The sequence below is a fragment of the Tiliqua scincoides genome, chromosome 1 (genome assembly GCF_035046505.1).
Source record: "Tiliqua scincoides isolate rTilSci1 chromosome 1, rTilSci1.hap2, whole genome shotgun sequence".
NCBI classification, from domain to species: domain Eukaryota; kingdom Metazoa; phylum Chordata; class Lepidosauria; order Squamata; family Scincidae; genus Tiliqua; species Tiliqua scincoides.
Genome location: NC_089821.1, coordinates 220,003,024 through 220,018,438, shown reverse-complemented (window position 1 = coordinate 220,018,438; position 15,415 = coordinate 220,003,024). Strand labels below are relative to the sequence as shown.

Below are 15,415 nucleotides of genomic sequence, written 5' to 3'. Positions count from 1 at the left end.
CTTCCTGAACTCCTAAAACAATCTCAGATTATAAATTAGATGAATTCAGAGGAGAGACTCCCCTACGAGTGAGGTCCAACAATGTTGCCTTCAAGTTAACAATGAGTATCTAGTTCGTCTTGAATGTCATTAACAGTTTGGATAAGCTTTTGAAGTTAATTGCACAGAAAGAGTGCAGCTCATAAAAAAAGTCTTGAGCAGACTAGATGAGTTGGAAATATAAGTATCAGATGGTGAAACGAAGCTGCCAGAACATACGTGCCAACATGTAATTTGAAATTAGAGCTGTTATCGGGAACTGATGATCTGATACTGGTGTAAATCCGGAATCGTTTATAGGCAAATTTCTCTACTCCTTAATCAAGGAAAATTGCCATTGTTTAAAATGAGAGGATTTGAAGTCAATTAAATGTCCATTATGTGGAGGCCAATTAGACACACTGATTTCGTTCTGCTACGCAAACATAACTTTCTAGAGCAGTTCCTGGAGCAGGAGCCTATACCTGACAAATGAAGCACAGAGGCTCCCTTCATTATTATAAATTATAGTTGGGGCAGAATTGAACTGTAGAGTTAGGGCTCAAGTGAACTTTTGCATCCTTGAGATGTCTTTAAAAAAAGGAAGAGTATATTACTAACACTTTTTTTTGCCTCTCCTGCCCTCTCTTTTTTGTCTTCTGCCTCACTAGTCCTTGTTAACAACCAAAACTTAATTTATTGCTATGTTAAAAGTAGTAGTTATTATTATTGTTATTAACTATTTATATATCGCTTTTCAACTAAGTTCACAAAGCAGTTTACAAGAAAAATCAAATAACTAAATGGCTCCCTGTCCCAAAAGGGCTCACAATCTAAAAAGATGCAAATGAATACCAGCAGACAGCCACTAGAACAGACAGTGCTGGGGTGAGGTGGGCCAGTTACTCTCCCCCTGCTAAAAAAAGGAGCACCCACTTGAAGAAGTGCCTCTTACCCAATTAGCAGGGGTTAGACACAAAATATATTAATCTGCATTATTTAATTTAAAGTAGTCTTAAAATTTCACTGATGAAAAATGTGGAATTGAATAGCACACACCAGGGTATATCCGGCTCCCCAAGCATTCCTTAATCTGATTCTTTGTGACTCTGCCAAGTTTTACACAAGCTGCAGTCAAAGTTTTTTCTCCAAAGGTTCACTCAGAAGAAAAAATCAAAATGCTTTCAAATGGTAAAACGTGGGAATATTTGAACTTTGATACCCTGTTTGGCAGAATAGTGCAGGTTTTGAGCTGAGGAAGAGCAGGGCTGAAATGGCTCCACTACCAAATCACTCACATTGGTGTGGAGACTTAGAGTCCAATCCTAAACAGTGTGCGCTGACTTACTGCCAGAGTTGTTTTTGGCTACCTTCAGTCTCGAAAGACTATGGTATTGCGCTCTGAATGGTGGTTCTGGAACAGTGTCTAGTGTGGCTGAAAAGGCCAATTCAGGAGTGACAATCCCTTCCACACCGGGAGCAAGTGCAGTCTGTCCCTGGTCTGTCTCCCTGGCTATGGGCCTTCCTTCTTTGCCTCTTTGCCTCTTTGCCTCAGACTGTTGGCCAAGTGTCTCTTCAAACTGGGAAAGGCCATGCTGCACAGCCTGCCTCCAAGTGGGCCGCTCAGAGGCCAGGGTTTCCCACCTGTTGAGGTCCACTCCTAAGGCCTTCAGATCCCTCTTGCAGATGTCCTTGTATTGCAGCTGTGGACTACCTGTAGGGCGCTTTCCTTGCACGAGTTCTCCATAGAGGAGATCCTTTGGGATCCGGCTATCATCCATTCTCACGACATGACCGAGCCAATGCAGGCGTTTCTGTTTCAGCAGTGCATACATGCTAGGGATTCCAGCACGTTCCAGGACTGTGTTGTTTGGAACTTTGTCCTGCCAGGTGATGCCGAGAATGCGTCGGAGGCAGTGCATGTGGAAAGCGTTCAGTTCGCAAATGTGCCATAAGGCATGTCTGCGGCCCTCAGTGCCAGTCCAGCAGCAGTGCTAGCTCAGCGCCGGCCAGCACTGGGCTAGCGCCAGTGGATTGCTGCCATTTTTCACACATCCATTAAGTTTCACAGTTCTTCCCCCTTCCCTTGATTGGGAAAGGAAGAAGGAATGGATCAGAGGAGCATATCTTGAGAGCTCTAGCCCACCGCTTTGCTCACGTCCACACTTCTGCTCTTCCCCTTCTCCAGTGCAGAAAATGGCATCATTGCACCCTTGATTTAACAAACTAATAGGGTGGAAGGAGTGTCCATTAATTCTGAAAGTCAATTAAATCCAAACTCATTGAAGTTGATGGAGATGCAAAAATCACATATGACTAGTTTCTAAGGAAACAATGTCCTTTATTTCCGGTATCTGTTAAATTGAGGGTTCACCTTTTTACACTTATTCAGTATCTAATCACAAGTGTTTTGATTCTCCAGATAAATCAAGAGCAGTGCTAGAAGATCATTTTCAAATATTCTAAAGAGTCCTTAAAATAGCAACTACCTGGTGCCAGGATCTTGTTTTTAATTATTAAAATACTGGGTGATCCATTCAAACAGCAGCACTGAGCAGCAACCATTTGTAGCTGTGAGAAGTGTTCCTTGAGCTAAGGATGAAGGAAAAGGAATGGTTCACTTCATGCCAAGAGAGCTTTACAAATAGGATAAGTATGACAGCTGAAGTGAGAGAGGAAACAGGAATTGGCATTAGCAACAGATGCATTGGCTGTAGGCCTACCAATCTGCTGAAAAATCAGCAATATATTTAACATAAGAACCTAAGAAGAGCCCTGCTGGATCAGGCAAAAGGTCCACCTTCCTGTATCTCACATTGGCCCACCAGATGCCTCAGGGAGCATTCACTCAAGACAACAAAATATCTGCATCCTGTTGCCATTCCCTTACACCTGGCCTGCTGAGGTAGCACATTTCTAAAACCAGGAGGTTGCACATAACGATCACAGCTTGTAAACTGTGATGGACTTTTCTTCTAGAAATCTGTCCGGTCCCCTTTTAAAGGCATCTAGGCCAGATGCCATCACCACATTCTGTGGCAATGGCATCACGTGGGGGGTGCTGGCCACACTGGGTCATGGGAGTAGCACCACCACTGGCCAAAATTTAAAAATTTTTTGTTTTCTCAAATAATACAATCATGTTGTATATCATTAGATGTAGAACTGCATGCAGAACACAACAAAAGAAACCACGTTAAAATATCTCAATGCTATCAAAATATAGCAAAAAAACCCGGCAGGGTGGCGTGATCATACGTCACCACACCCACTGCCTGGGTCATTGCCCCAGTCACTGCATGGGAGGAGGTCCATTATGGGGGGTGATGCTCTGGCCTCCCGCACCGGGTGAGGCAAACCCTTGTGACCCCAGTGTACTGTGGTAAGGAGTTCCACAGATTCATTACCTGCTAGGTAAAGAAATGTTTTCTTTTCTCATCTGTTGGTGTTCTTGGAAGCCACACAAAGATTTCCCTGATGAAGACTGAGGTAAATGGGCTGTTACAGAGTACACTTAATAGATAATAATCCACATCACAAAAGTGTCTACACAGGAAGAGAATAATATGTTCCTTGGCAAGAAAAACGATTGAATGTTTCAAGCCAGAAAATAGCTGAAAAAGGGAGAAAGGCGAAAATGAGGAGGAATCAGTGAAAGCAGCTCATTCATTGTGGCTGTTGTTTTGCTTGAACGATATTTCCTCCATTCTCTAGAGCTCCTACTGTTCTATTTTATGGTACACTTGGAGAACAGCAGCGGCTGTGAGTCATGTTCTGTGTATGATGGGAAAGTGTTGTTCAATGGAAAGTCTTTGCATTGTTTCTTAAATAGGGTGGTTCTCTGGAGTCAACATACTGGGGAAGAGGAGCCAAGTTCTTCTGTGTAAGCAAAAGCATTCAAGGATCTTGGGAGACTCTGGGGCGATTTCAACATTATGGCTCCCACGTGGAACCTGCCCTAAAACTCTCAGTGCTCTGTGTGGTGGGCATTACTATTAAAATATGCTTTTGAATTGTAGGAAATCAGCCCAAACATCCCAGCTTAGGAAAGCATATGGTTTGCTGGATTACTAACCAGTTTTTGATGTTCTATCTCACTGGCTTCTTCTGCTGTACTCTAGTGCTAGATTTTTGTAGGAGTTTAAATTGTTGCATGATGTTCTGTGAATCACTCTGGAGCCTATTATGGTGATGGGCATTTGTGAGATTTACATTTTAAAGTAAATAAGCTCATGGTCTATACACTTGACTTAAAGAATGCTTTCCACATGCGCTGCCTCCGACGTATTCTCGGCATCACCTGGCAGGACAAAGTTCCAAACAACACAGTCCTGGAACGTGCTGGAATCCTTAGCATGTATGCACTACTGAAACAGAGACGCCTGCATTGGCTCGGTCATGTCGTGAGAATGGGTGATGGCCGGATCCCAAAGGATCTCCTCTATGGAGAACTCGTGCAAGGAAAGCGCCCTACAGGTAGTCCACAGCTGCAATACAAGGACATATGCAAGAGGGATATGAAGGCCTTAGGAGTGGACCTCAACAAGTGGGAAACCCTGGCCTCTGAGCGGCCCGCTTGGAGGCAGGCTGTGCAGCATGGCCTTTCCCAGTTTGAAGAGACACTTGGCCAACAGTCTGAGGCAAAGAGGCAAAGAAGGAAGGCCCACAGCCAGGGAGACAGACCAAGGACAGACTGCACTTGCTCCCAGTGTGGAAGGGATTGTCACTCCCGAATCGGCCTTTTCAGCCACACTAGACGCTGTTCCAGAACCACCTTTCAGAGCGCGATACCATAGTCTTTCGAGACTGAAGGTTGCCAACATAGCTATATGTAGCTCACAAGGCAATGTTGGTGCCAAGTTGCTAGAAGTCCTGGGACATAACCCTAATTAGGTTCCCCAGGGCACTTCACCACCCACCCCCAATGGCACTGTGATGGCCCCTGCCCTACAGGTTCACCCCAAGGCAGCGGTTTTCACATTCTCAGGGAGTTTGAACTACAGTAAGCCTTGGTGGGGGTGGGGGGAAGGCAGCGACGCGATCCTGCAAAATTAGAAGTGGAGCGCGATCGCTCCACTTTCACTTCTGACAAGCTGGGGAGCCCTGCAGCTGCTCACACAGGGCTCCCCGCACCCCAGGAAAGCTGCTGCAGGGATTGGGGAGTGCATCTCACTCCCTGTAGCCCTGTTAGTGACATGATCCTGGGGATCACATCCCTGCCTCCTCCCTGCCCCCGCCCCTTAAGGGGGCAGAGGCCAGGGCCTTCAGGCTGGGTTGTTACAACACCCCAGTTTGAAAACCACTGCACCAAGGGTATAGGTCCACATCTAAAGGTTGGATTGGGGTGTGACACTGGAGATGCAGGAAGGCCTCAGCCTCCCCCCCCCCCCATGGCAGTGGACAACCAGATTGCTGCTGCTGAAACTGTTTTATGCCACCAAGAGAGGTGCAGCAATGGCCAGAGCAGACAGGTTACTCCATCCGTCTTCAAGCCCTTGACTGACCCTCATCAGAATCTGTGATCTGGGTAAGCTGCAGAAGGTGCAGTGTGGCACTGGTTGGGCAGGCATATCTACAAGGATTCAGCTGGTGTTGGCCTGGATGCCTCAAGGGTCTCTCTTTCCTGACAAGGAGGCCCGTCTCCAGCTGGTACAGTCCCTGCCTGTGAGGATGACGCTGGGCCTAATATCCCCAGGGGGCATGAGCAGGTTTCTCCTTTCCTACCTCCCTCCTGGCCCCCTTTCACCTTGTCTCTTTCTCCTGACCATTTCCCCACTCTTGTTCCTTCTGCTGCTTCACTTTGTTTCCTTCTTCTTGTCCAGGTTTTCCCTCATCTCCTTGTTGCTCCTTCCTTCTTCTTACATCTCATCACCTCTGCCTATATCATTCTTGCCCCTTTCCTTCTTTCTGCTTGTTTTTCTTTCTCTGCTGCTTCATCCATCCCTCTCTTTTGCCCCCTGTTCTGTTCTGCCCATCTTTAAACCTTTCCCCCCCTTGCCTCTCCCTCATCTAGATTGCCATCAGCTGCTGCAAGGTGACCAGGTCCTGACATTCAATGATGACCTTGCAGCACCAAGAGGGTTAAGTATTTGTGGTTGCTTTCATGTGCTTAAACTGGGCATAACTGCAATAGAGGCATGAATGAAACAGCTCCATATCAGGAGAAAATTAATAATTAGGTACACACAAGCTGAACTACATTAGTATACCTCATCTCTCTCTCTCTCTCTCTGTTTATTATATGTTCTATTTCACCTAGAGATGGGAAGTCCAGAGCAGTTGTAAGGCACAATCCTAACCAACTTTCCACCACTGATGTAGCCACAATGCAGACCCAAGATAAGGTAACAAACATGCCCTTACCTTGAGGAGGCCTCCTTGACTGCCTCCCCACTGCAGGATGCAGTGCACGCCACATTGGCACAGCTATGCCAGGGCTGGGAAGTTGGCTTGGGTTGCGCCCGTAGTTTCCTTTGGAGTTGAGAGAGGAAAGGAAAAATGTGGTGCCTTGGTAATAGTCACACACTCTCTCAGTTTCAGTTCCTCTCCTGTGGTATGGAATAACTGGAATATTTAAAAGGCAGTGGTCTAACTTAAAAGAATTGCTGAAATAATGTGTATGAAACACTTTGAATACTTAAGAGAAAGATGCTACTTAACTACAACTACACATATTTTTGTCACTATTAAAAAAAAGTTCATAATCAAACTAGGACATACCCAGAGAGAACAACATCTTGCAAGACAGAAAGCTTGTGTTCTCTCTCTCTCTGTCTCCTGCAACACAACACCACCTGAGGAAGCAGTACACACTCTTTGGAATTAGCTTCATCAGGTGATTGCAGCTTTTTAAAAATTAAGTAAAACCGTGAAGGGGTGTGTTGGATTTTGTAAAGGAATCATATAAACTAGATGAACAACTTTCTTTCTGATCATTGTTTGCAAAGTTAAAAGTTTTAAGAGGAAGCTTTAAGAGGAAACTTTTTCCTCTGTGTGAAACACAGAAATTGTGTTCCTTCTTGCATTTCCCATTTTGAGATGGCACATGCCACATATTTTGGGCTGGGTGTCTTCTTATTTCAGAATCAGTAGATATATATGTTTACTGTTTCACAGTAATAACACCGCAGACATATCACACATTTCATTTTGGAATCGTCTTGTTCCCTTCAGTGGCGTGGCTAATGATTGTGTAGCCTGGTGCCGAGCTCAAAATGATGCCCCAGAAGTGATGTCACAACCGGAAACGATGTCACGCCCAGGCTTTTTAAAATGTGAAAATTGGGAGAAAACCTGCTTCCTCCCTCCCCACCTACTTGCTCTGCCACCAACCTGCAAGCTAGTGGCATAGCTAAGGTATCTATCTGCTACCTGGGGTCAAAGAAAATTCTGTAGCCCCCCACGACAAAATCAAATTTAATTAAGTAAATAAAAGGTGTGCCCCTTATTGGTTAGCGACACTGTGCTGGAGTGAAGAGAAACAATTATTCTCCTCCTACTAAATATATGAGAAGCACCACTTGAAAAAGTGCCTCTTCACCCAGTTAGCAGGAATAACTGTTTTATGATACACGGAAATGAAAGTTGACTCATATCAATACCTTATTGGTTCCATACTGTATCAAAATAACATCTCATTGGCTCTCAGAACAATCAGTCTCATAGGTTCGTTCTGAGTTAAAAAATTCACTTTTTGTTCCATAAGGCAGTTGTGTTTTCATTTTCTGGTTAATTGGCCATAACATTTGATAGACTATAGATATTCCAAAGAGGTTGGTTTCATTGCATTCTGCATTAAATTACCTTTCCAATGCTATATAACATGATGGTATTATTCATACATACCAATTTTTTCACAATTTTGGCCACTAGTGTCAAGTTCAACTTGTTGCCCCCCCCCAAAGCTTGATGCCCGGTGCAACTGCTATTCCCTGCACTCCATTAGCTATGCCACTGGTTCCCTTTAGTTTCAAGTAAAACAGTGTAATTTTTAAAATGAATTTTCCGACCCCAAAGACAATCTTGAATCACCAGCTTTCTGATCTCACATTAATTCTTGACTTTCCTTCCAAGTGTTGAAAGCTTTGATGCTCTGTGGCCACCAACCAAGCAGATAACCAAAATCAATGTAAATAAATAATGGAACAATATAGCATACAGTTTAGGAGACAAACATATATTTTAGGATCTTATATTTGGAACGATGATCAAGAAAAAATATTTGAAAACAAATGTTAAGTGTTCATTCTTTAGGTTATCCAGTACTCTGCTATTTCCCCAGGTGGTCAACATACTGTCAACTTTTTGATGTGTCAACAGGCTTATACAATACTTGTGTAGAATTGTTTGAACAGCTTCCCTAAGGTTACAGCAGACTGTTAACACTAGGTTGTCCTAAAGTAGTAATATAAAGAAATGGGGGGGGGGGGAATCCAGTCTCAGCATCCACTACAGGCATGGCTGACTGGCTGCTGTGGAGAAAACCTGGCCTTGTAATCAGAGCTGAGAACATAGGAAGCTGCCTTATACTGAATCAGATGATTGGTGCGCAGTGATGTTTCTGAGCCACACTGATAGTGCCTCAGCTTTCATGATGTTCAGTGGAGAGGCATTACAGAGGCCTGCACACTGACGCAGTGGCCTCTAGGTTGACTCTTCATTTAGTGCAGGGAGATGCTACCAGGTACCAGCCTGGTGACAGTCCAAGGGAGAAAGTGTTGTACCCTTTCTGTGCCTGGCTGGAAGTTGGCCATCACTGATCCACACAGTATTTGCGCTCTGCGTTGAAATAACCTTTCAAACACATCACTGCTGATATTCACACAAAACTGAATGCACCCTACCCCATTTCTACTGGATCAAATGATTCATGTGCACACAAGGGACTCCAATGTGTACATGGGCATCGTATGACCAGAGACTACCGAATATTTTCAATATTCTGCACATGCAGTGAGGATGCATGTACAGCACATTTACTGTCACTAAACAGAATGATGAAATTCCTATACAGATGGAGCTACATGTTGCATTGGAGAACCACAGAGTTCCAAGACATTAGCTATGGTGTATATTTTTCCTTAAAAACAGGCCATTTCCACACTATAGCAAAGTAAGAGGACTTCCGTGTCAGATTAATGACATGTGACTATTCACAAAGTACAGTAGGATTTTTAAGACCCACATCCCTGTGTCCCTTATCTTTAAGGCTGGTATTCCCCAAACTATGTAGGCTCATGAAAGAAGCTCAAGTTAACCCAGTGTATTTGGAGTTTCTTTCCTTGAAGAGCTGACCTGCAAGCCATATCACAAACAAACTGCTTTTGAAACTCTCATGCATTTCAAAAATAATTTGCTATGTGAAAGAAGGGACTGCTAGTCAAGGAAAATAAATCTAAGGCTGCAATCCTACACACGCTTTGCTGGAAGTAAGCCCCACTGAAGGCAATGGCTCTTACTTCCGAGTATGTACACTTAGGATTGTGTTGCAAATCTCCTTAGGTTTATGGAACTCTTTTCACACTTCTTTTGACCTTTTAGAGCCTAAGTGAAGAAGAAATGAACACCAGCAGCACTACTGACATACTGGTGGTCCAATCCTATACGTGCGATATGCTGACGGATCCTGCAGTCCACCAGCGCATCATGTGTGTGACCATTGCTGCAGCCACTCTGATGGTCTATGACTTTCTGCTGATGGCACAACAGCCAGTAATCCCTACACTGGCAACTGTGGGCCATAGACAGGACACAGTTCGTGTAGATACGGTGGTGAATCAGGGCAGGGATTGGGCCAGGCCAGGAGAGATCTCAGTAGTAGCAGCATCCATAGGATCCTATGCCCCTGCTCCAGGACAGACATGACCCCTTTGGCCTAACAGCAAAATAGATTATATACATCTGCATAGGTCCACTGGGGACCAGGAAGCAGGGGAGGAGGTAAATAAAATTTTCTTGACTTACCTCTCCCAGCCAGCTTAGTCCCTAGATGGTGCAGGGGATGCAGTGGAGGCTGCATCAGTGTCCCTGCATCATGCAGGCTGGCCCTGGACAGGACTGGACTGTAGCTGAGCAAAGAGCCCAACCTTCAATTTAAGACCAGACTCTTGGATTAAAGCAAATGTGCAGCCAGATCTTACTGTATTCAAGGCACTGTTTTCCCAGATAAGTGTACATAGGTTTACAGTTCCCGGCTATACAGTTACACAGGAGTAAGTCCCACTCAATAGGATCTGCATCTCAGTAGACATGCATAGGATTCTACAGTAACTTTTGAGACTAAATTATTTCTGTGTTACAGGTTAACTGGTTAATAATTTTGTCTGTGAGGGCTTTTAAGAGCATCAAACATAGGTTTAATATATACTTTGTTACATTGTTGGACTGGTGTTTATGTTGGGATATTATGTGCTAATATATGTCTCAAATAATTCAACCCATTGAAACATCACTTACCAGGAAGCCTGATGCTGAATTCTTCTATTTTATACAAACATCAACATCATTAACATTCAACAGTACTCACAAGAACAGAAGCCTGATTCTTTACATGGTTAAAATGTATTGTGCATAGTATATTTTTTCACAGAATAAAAATTTTTACTCGATAATTAATAGCACCTTTTACAGAAAACATCTTCCCATAGACTTATTTCTCTAAGTCCAAGAAAACCTCAGTTGTAAGAAGTACTTCTGCAAGCATACAGTACTGGTGTGGTTGGTGGTTTAAGCTGAGTTTACATCATGAATTGGTGTTTTGTCCAACAATGTGTAAACTCACAGGGAAAGTCTGGAGTAACATGGATTGGTTTTCACGGGTGTTTAGAAACACAGCATGACTGCATAGCAACACTCTCAAGCACAAGACTCTGCCCACTGAAGGCAACAGAGAATTCCATTAATAGCAGTGGAAAGTGGTTAGCATTCCATAATGCAAGCACAGCATGCTTAAGTCATTCCTTGCAAGATATATCACCATTCCCATTTTTCGTGGCTAGCCAAATATATGAGGTGTCATCAAGCACAGGCAGTGCCCGTTGCAGCCACATCTCCGTGCCCTTTAAAGACAGGGAGAAGGAAAGCAGGACACCAACTCTGAATCCCGTCTGTGCTCCAAAGCAGAGTAATCAAGCAGACTTAGGGTGACAAAAGTCTACACGGTATTGATTGTCATCAGTGTCCACTGGGTCTTCGCCAATTCCTCCCTTGCTTGTTTTTTGGTTTCCATTCTTTTTCCAGACCAGCTGCTCAGAGTTCTCCGATAACAGTCAGCGGAAAGGCACAGGTGGGTGCGCTGTGCTTGAGAATTGCAGGAAGACCACCGCACTGTTACCATTTTCCTGGAATGGGTACGCCACACTCATACCAGCCCACATAGTAATAAGGCGTCATATATCCAATGCGTCCAAACGATACAGGCTCTTGTCGATACTGACGATAATAACCTGCAGGAGCCAACAAGCCAACATCTTAAAGCAATAAAGACAATAAAGGGCTATATGAAAAGCAGGGAGGTCTAATAGTCATCTGAAATGCCTCACCTTGTCTCATTGCATGATTGTCAATATGTGATTGTGCACTAGCCTCTTATCTATGAAACTGTTCTAAGAAGCATCTCAAGTGCAATTCCGTCTTCGTGAGGTACAGAAGATGCTCTACCTGCAGTGTTTCCTCGTGAGTTCCACTGTTCACATTTACTTACCTCTAGTTTTATTCAGCATGGCTTCTTTCACCTTCAACCTTCCTGCTTTGCAAACGTCTCCACTGACTTCCCTTCTGTGCTAAATCCTCATCTCTCTCCTACCACTAAACCCAGATGGCCCCTTCCCTTCTCAAGTATGAGACACAGCTTGATAAGGCTGTTATTCAATCAACTGCCTGCTGAATCTGATTTCTGTTATTCAATCAACTGCCTGCTGAATCTGATTTCCCCTCTCCTGTAGTCCCACATGTTCTTTTCAGAATTCAAATGATCAGGGTTTTCCCTGGGATTCTGTCATCACTCCATATTTTAGGCCAGGGGTGCCCAAACCCCAGCCTGGGGGCCACTTGCGGCCCTCAGGGGCTCTCAGTCTGGCCCATGGGGAGCCCCCAGTCTTTAATGAGCCTCTGGCCCTCCAGAGACTTGCTAGAGCCCATGCTGGCCCAACACAACTGCTCTCAGCATGAGGACAACTATTCGACCTCTCACCTGAGCCATGGGATGAGGGCTCCCTCTGCTACTTGCTGTTTCATATCTGTGATGCAGCAGTGGCAGTGAAGGAAAGGCTGGCCTTGCTTTGTACAATGCCTTTTATAGGCCTTGAGCTACTGCAAAACCTTCATTCATTCATGTAAGTTTCATCTCCAATACATTCATTTATGTAAATTTATTCAAATTTGAAATGTAAATTAATTCTTCTTTTTCCCCTGGCCCCCAACACAGTGTCAGAGAGATGATGTGGCCCTCCTGCCAAAAACTTTGGACACCCTGTTTTAGGCTATCTACATCGCCAATGGCAGGAATTGATACTTTGCACCTTGGAACACAGGAACAGAGAAGTCACATGAAAAGACATGATAGGACATTATATGCAGGTCTCGTTGGTTTGCTGTCTGGATTCCCTACTCCAGTTCTAGCTGGGAGCCACAGAAAAGTGATGGACAACTAAATATTTCGTTCTGAAGCCCTTCCTTTGCTTTGTCAGTTTCAGTGCAGGCTCATTTGAAAAATTTCTTCCTGAAAGCCTTCATTTCACCCATTTTCACAGCTGTAGAGGGAGGAATTAATTTATTTTTGGCCTTTGTTGTCGAAAAACAAAACACACTAGTGGTAGCTGAATGCTCCAGTGTTGCAATGGTATTGTGAAGGAATGCACACCATTGGGAACAAAGTAGGTTTTTTTAAATAATCTCCAAATTAAAAAAAAAGTTCAGAACAAGGCATAGTCATGAAGAAGTTATGTTGCTTGTCATCAATTAATGTCAACGGCACTATCCATCTGATGTCCCATGTCACTTGCACAATCACATTCCACAAAGCCCTTTGTCTAGCCATTGTGTGTACTAACTGGGGAAAGAAAAGATGCGTGTTCTGGGAAAATGCAGCTTCTCTGCAACAGACGTACTTCCATAAGGCAAGATGTCTGGATGATTCAAAATAACTTAGGGTGCAATCCTAACCCCTTATGTCAGTGCTTTCCAGCACTGACTTATGGGCAATGCAGCTCCAAGATAAGGGAAACAAACATTCCCTGACTTTGAGGAGGCTTCCGTGAATGACACCCAACTGCAGAATGCAGCACACGTCCCATTGGCACCGCTATGCCAGTGCTAGAAAGCACCGACATAAGGGGTTAGGACTGCACCTTCAGTAAATTGAAAGTTGGTGTTCCAAAACCCAGATTGACTAGAGATGCTATTAATTCACCACAGAGGAGAGAGATGCTAGAAGAGAAGGTTGGCAAGAGGGAGGGGTGAAAGTTCAGTTCAGTTCAGTAAGACCTTTATTGGCTTAAAAGGGAGGGTGAAACATTATCAATACTAGCCATCAAAATACAGGCCAGCCTTCAGATAAGAAATGAATTGGGATAGGCTTAAAGCAACATTCTTAAAAGATCAACATTTGACAGCTCTTCCCTGTCTGTAGAAAAAAATGGACTGTTTAAAGCATTAGCAGCCTCCCAGCATTCTTTTCCACATATGTCGTGCACTATCTGAAATGCTGATTGCTTTGCCAACACCATAATTTCCTTGTGTTTCAAATTTCTTCTTCTTGGGGCTAGTTGTGCACATCTGGATTAACCGCCCTTGCTTCGACAGCAAAGCAGAGTATGATCCTATGACTTCTGTGGCTGAACACTGCATCTTCCGTACTAACAATCCAAGGCTTATAAAAACAACACCAGGCACAATCCACATCTCAAAAGCCATCAAAGGCACGTTAACAATTTCCAGCACAAAAGCATTCCAATGCACTGCCCGGTGCATTCTTTCCTTGAGCCTACAAGGCACCATTTTGTTGAAAATTGCTAATGTTTGGGAGCCTGGTGTGCAGTATAACTTTCCAGTACAGGATACATAATTGTGCTTCTTCTTTTTACCTGGAATGGGAGGCAGGGCTTCTACATAGGACTGTGGTCCTGTTCTTCCGTCCAAGTGTGAATCCACAAATTGGCAGTGATCTTCACCTCTTCCCCAGCTATCTCCAATGCCATAAAATGTATCTGAAAAAAAGTGGTGGGTGTGGTCAGAACTTACAACTGTAACTCTGTTATAAATGTGATTTAATTAGAATACTGATATAACCCAATTTTCAACCAACAAGTTCCCAAAGCAATTTAATAATAATAATAAACTTCATTTTTATCCCACCCTTCTCCCCAAAGGGACCCAGCAAAGGTTATAAGGAGATGGAAACACCAGCAAAATGCCATGATGGGATGAATGACAAGTGCTCACCTCCTGCTAAATATGAGAGTGCCCCTTTAAAAGGTACTCCTTGCCCAGTTAGCAGGGGTGCGGCTCCATGTGCAGAAAGAGGCTTCTGTCCACAGCTGTCACAACTGAATGAGATCCCTTGCCAGCTATGTGGCAAAAGCCTTTAATCAATACCAGAATTTAGGTATGTGGTGGTCTTGCACCACACTGATCACCATGAAAATGACCAGCACTAATCATCTGCTTGAGGGTGAGGACCAGTTCTAGCATTCGCTTCCCTACAAAGTTGATCAGTACTGCTAATAAACAGGAGGTCTGGTCTAGAGAGTAGAGCCTCCGTTTGCCTGAAGATAACATCCGCAGGTCGCCAGTTCGAGGCCACCGGCACCGTGCGACCTTGAAGCAGCTGACAAGCTGCAGCTGAGCTGTTCCATCTGCTCTGAGTGTGGGAGGATGGAGGCCAGAATGTGAAACCAGATCAGAAAGAAACATCTGGATTGTTATGGTTCTTGAAAGATAGAACCTTCTTTCAATTGTAAAAATCCCTATTATTATTATTAATGTCAAGTATCTGTTTGGTGGGGAAGACTTTCACATGCAAACTTCTAGACTGGAGCTATGGACACTTGCAGTATTATTCCACTCAATTCCAAAACAATCACAACAATCCCAAACTACAGGCACCTACAGCAGACCCTACTGTTTGAGGCTAGCAGCAATCGGCTTTCAAATTTGTGGTAAGCTACATGAAGAGTTAGAAATGTATACAAATTCTGTTTACAGATAGTAGTGAAAGATCAGTAATGCTTTGGATCCCCAGTTCAAAAGTCTGCACGTCTTTGTTTGGAAAATTTAAGAATGTCCCCAATATGAAGAGTTTGTCTCAACAACAGATTACAGCAAAAATGTCTATCTAATAAGAGAGCCCATAAAAAGACTCAGACAAAAGTCAAATTAATCTAGAAATGATGGGTACAGA

The 15,415-nt window shown here is 43.9% G+C and overlaps 1 protein-coding gene across 1 annotated transcript in view; it reads right to left on the bottom strand.

Moving 5' to 3' along the window:
• Positions 1–8,445: 8,445 nt before the first annotated feature.
• Positions 8,446–15,415, bottom strand: part of FNDC1 (fibronectin type III domain containing 1) — a 68,054-nt gene continuing 61,084 nt past the window's right edge. Inside the window, exons 17-18 of the mRNA XM_066616159.1 lie at positions 14,100–14,222; positions 8,446–11,462 (exon numbers count right to left, since the gene is read on the bottom strand). Coding sequence (XP_066472256.1) covers positions 11,347–11,462; positions 14,100–14,222 — 239 coding nt within the window. The 3' untranslated portion in view covers positions 8,446–11,346. The remainder of the gene's footprint in view (positions 11,463–14,099; positions 14,223–15,415) is intronic.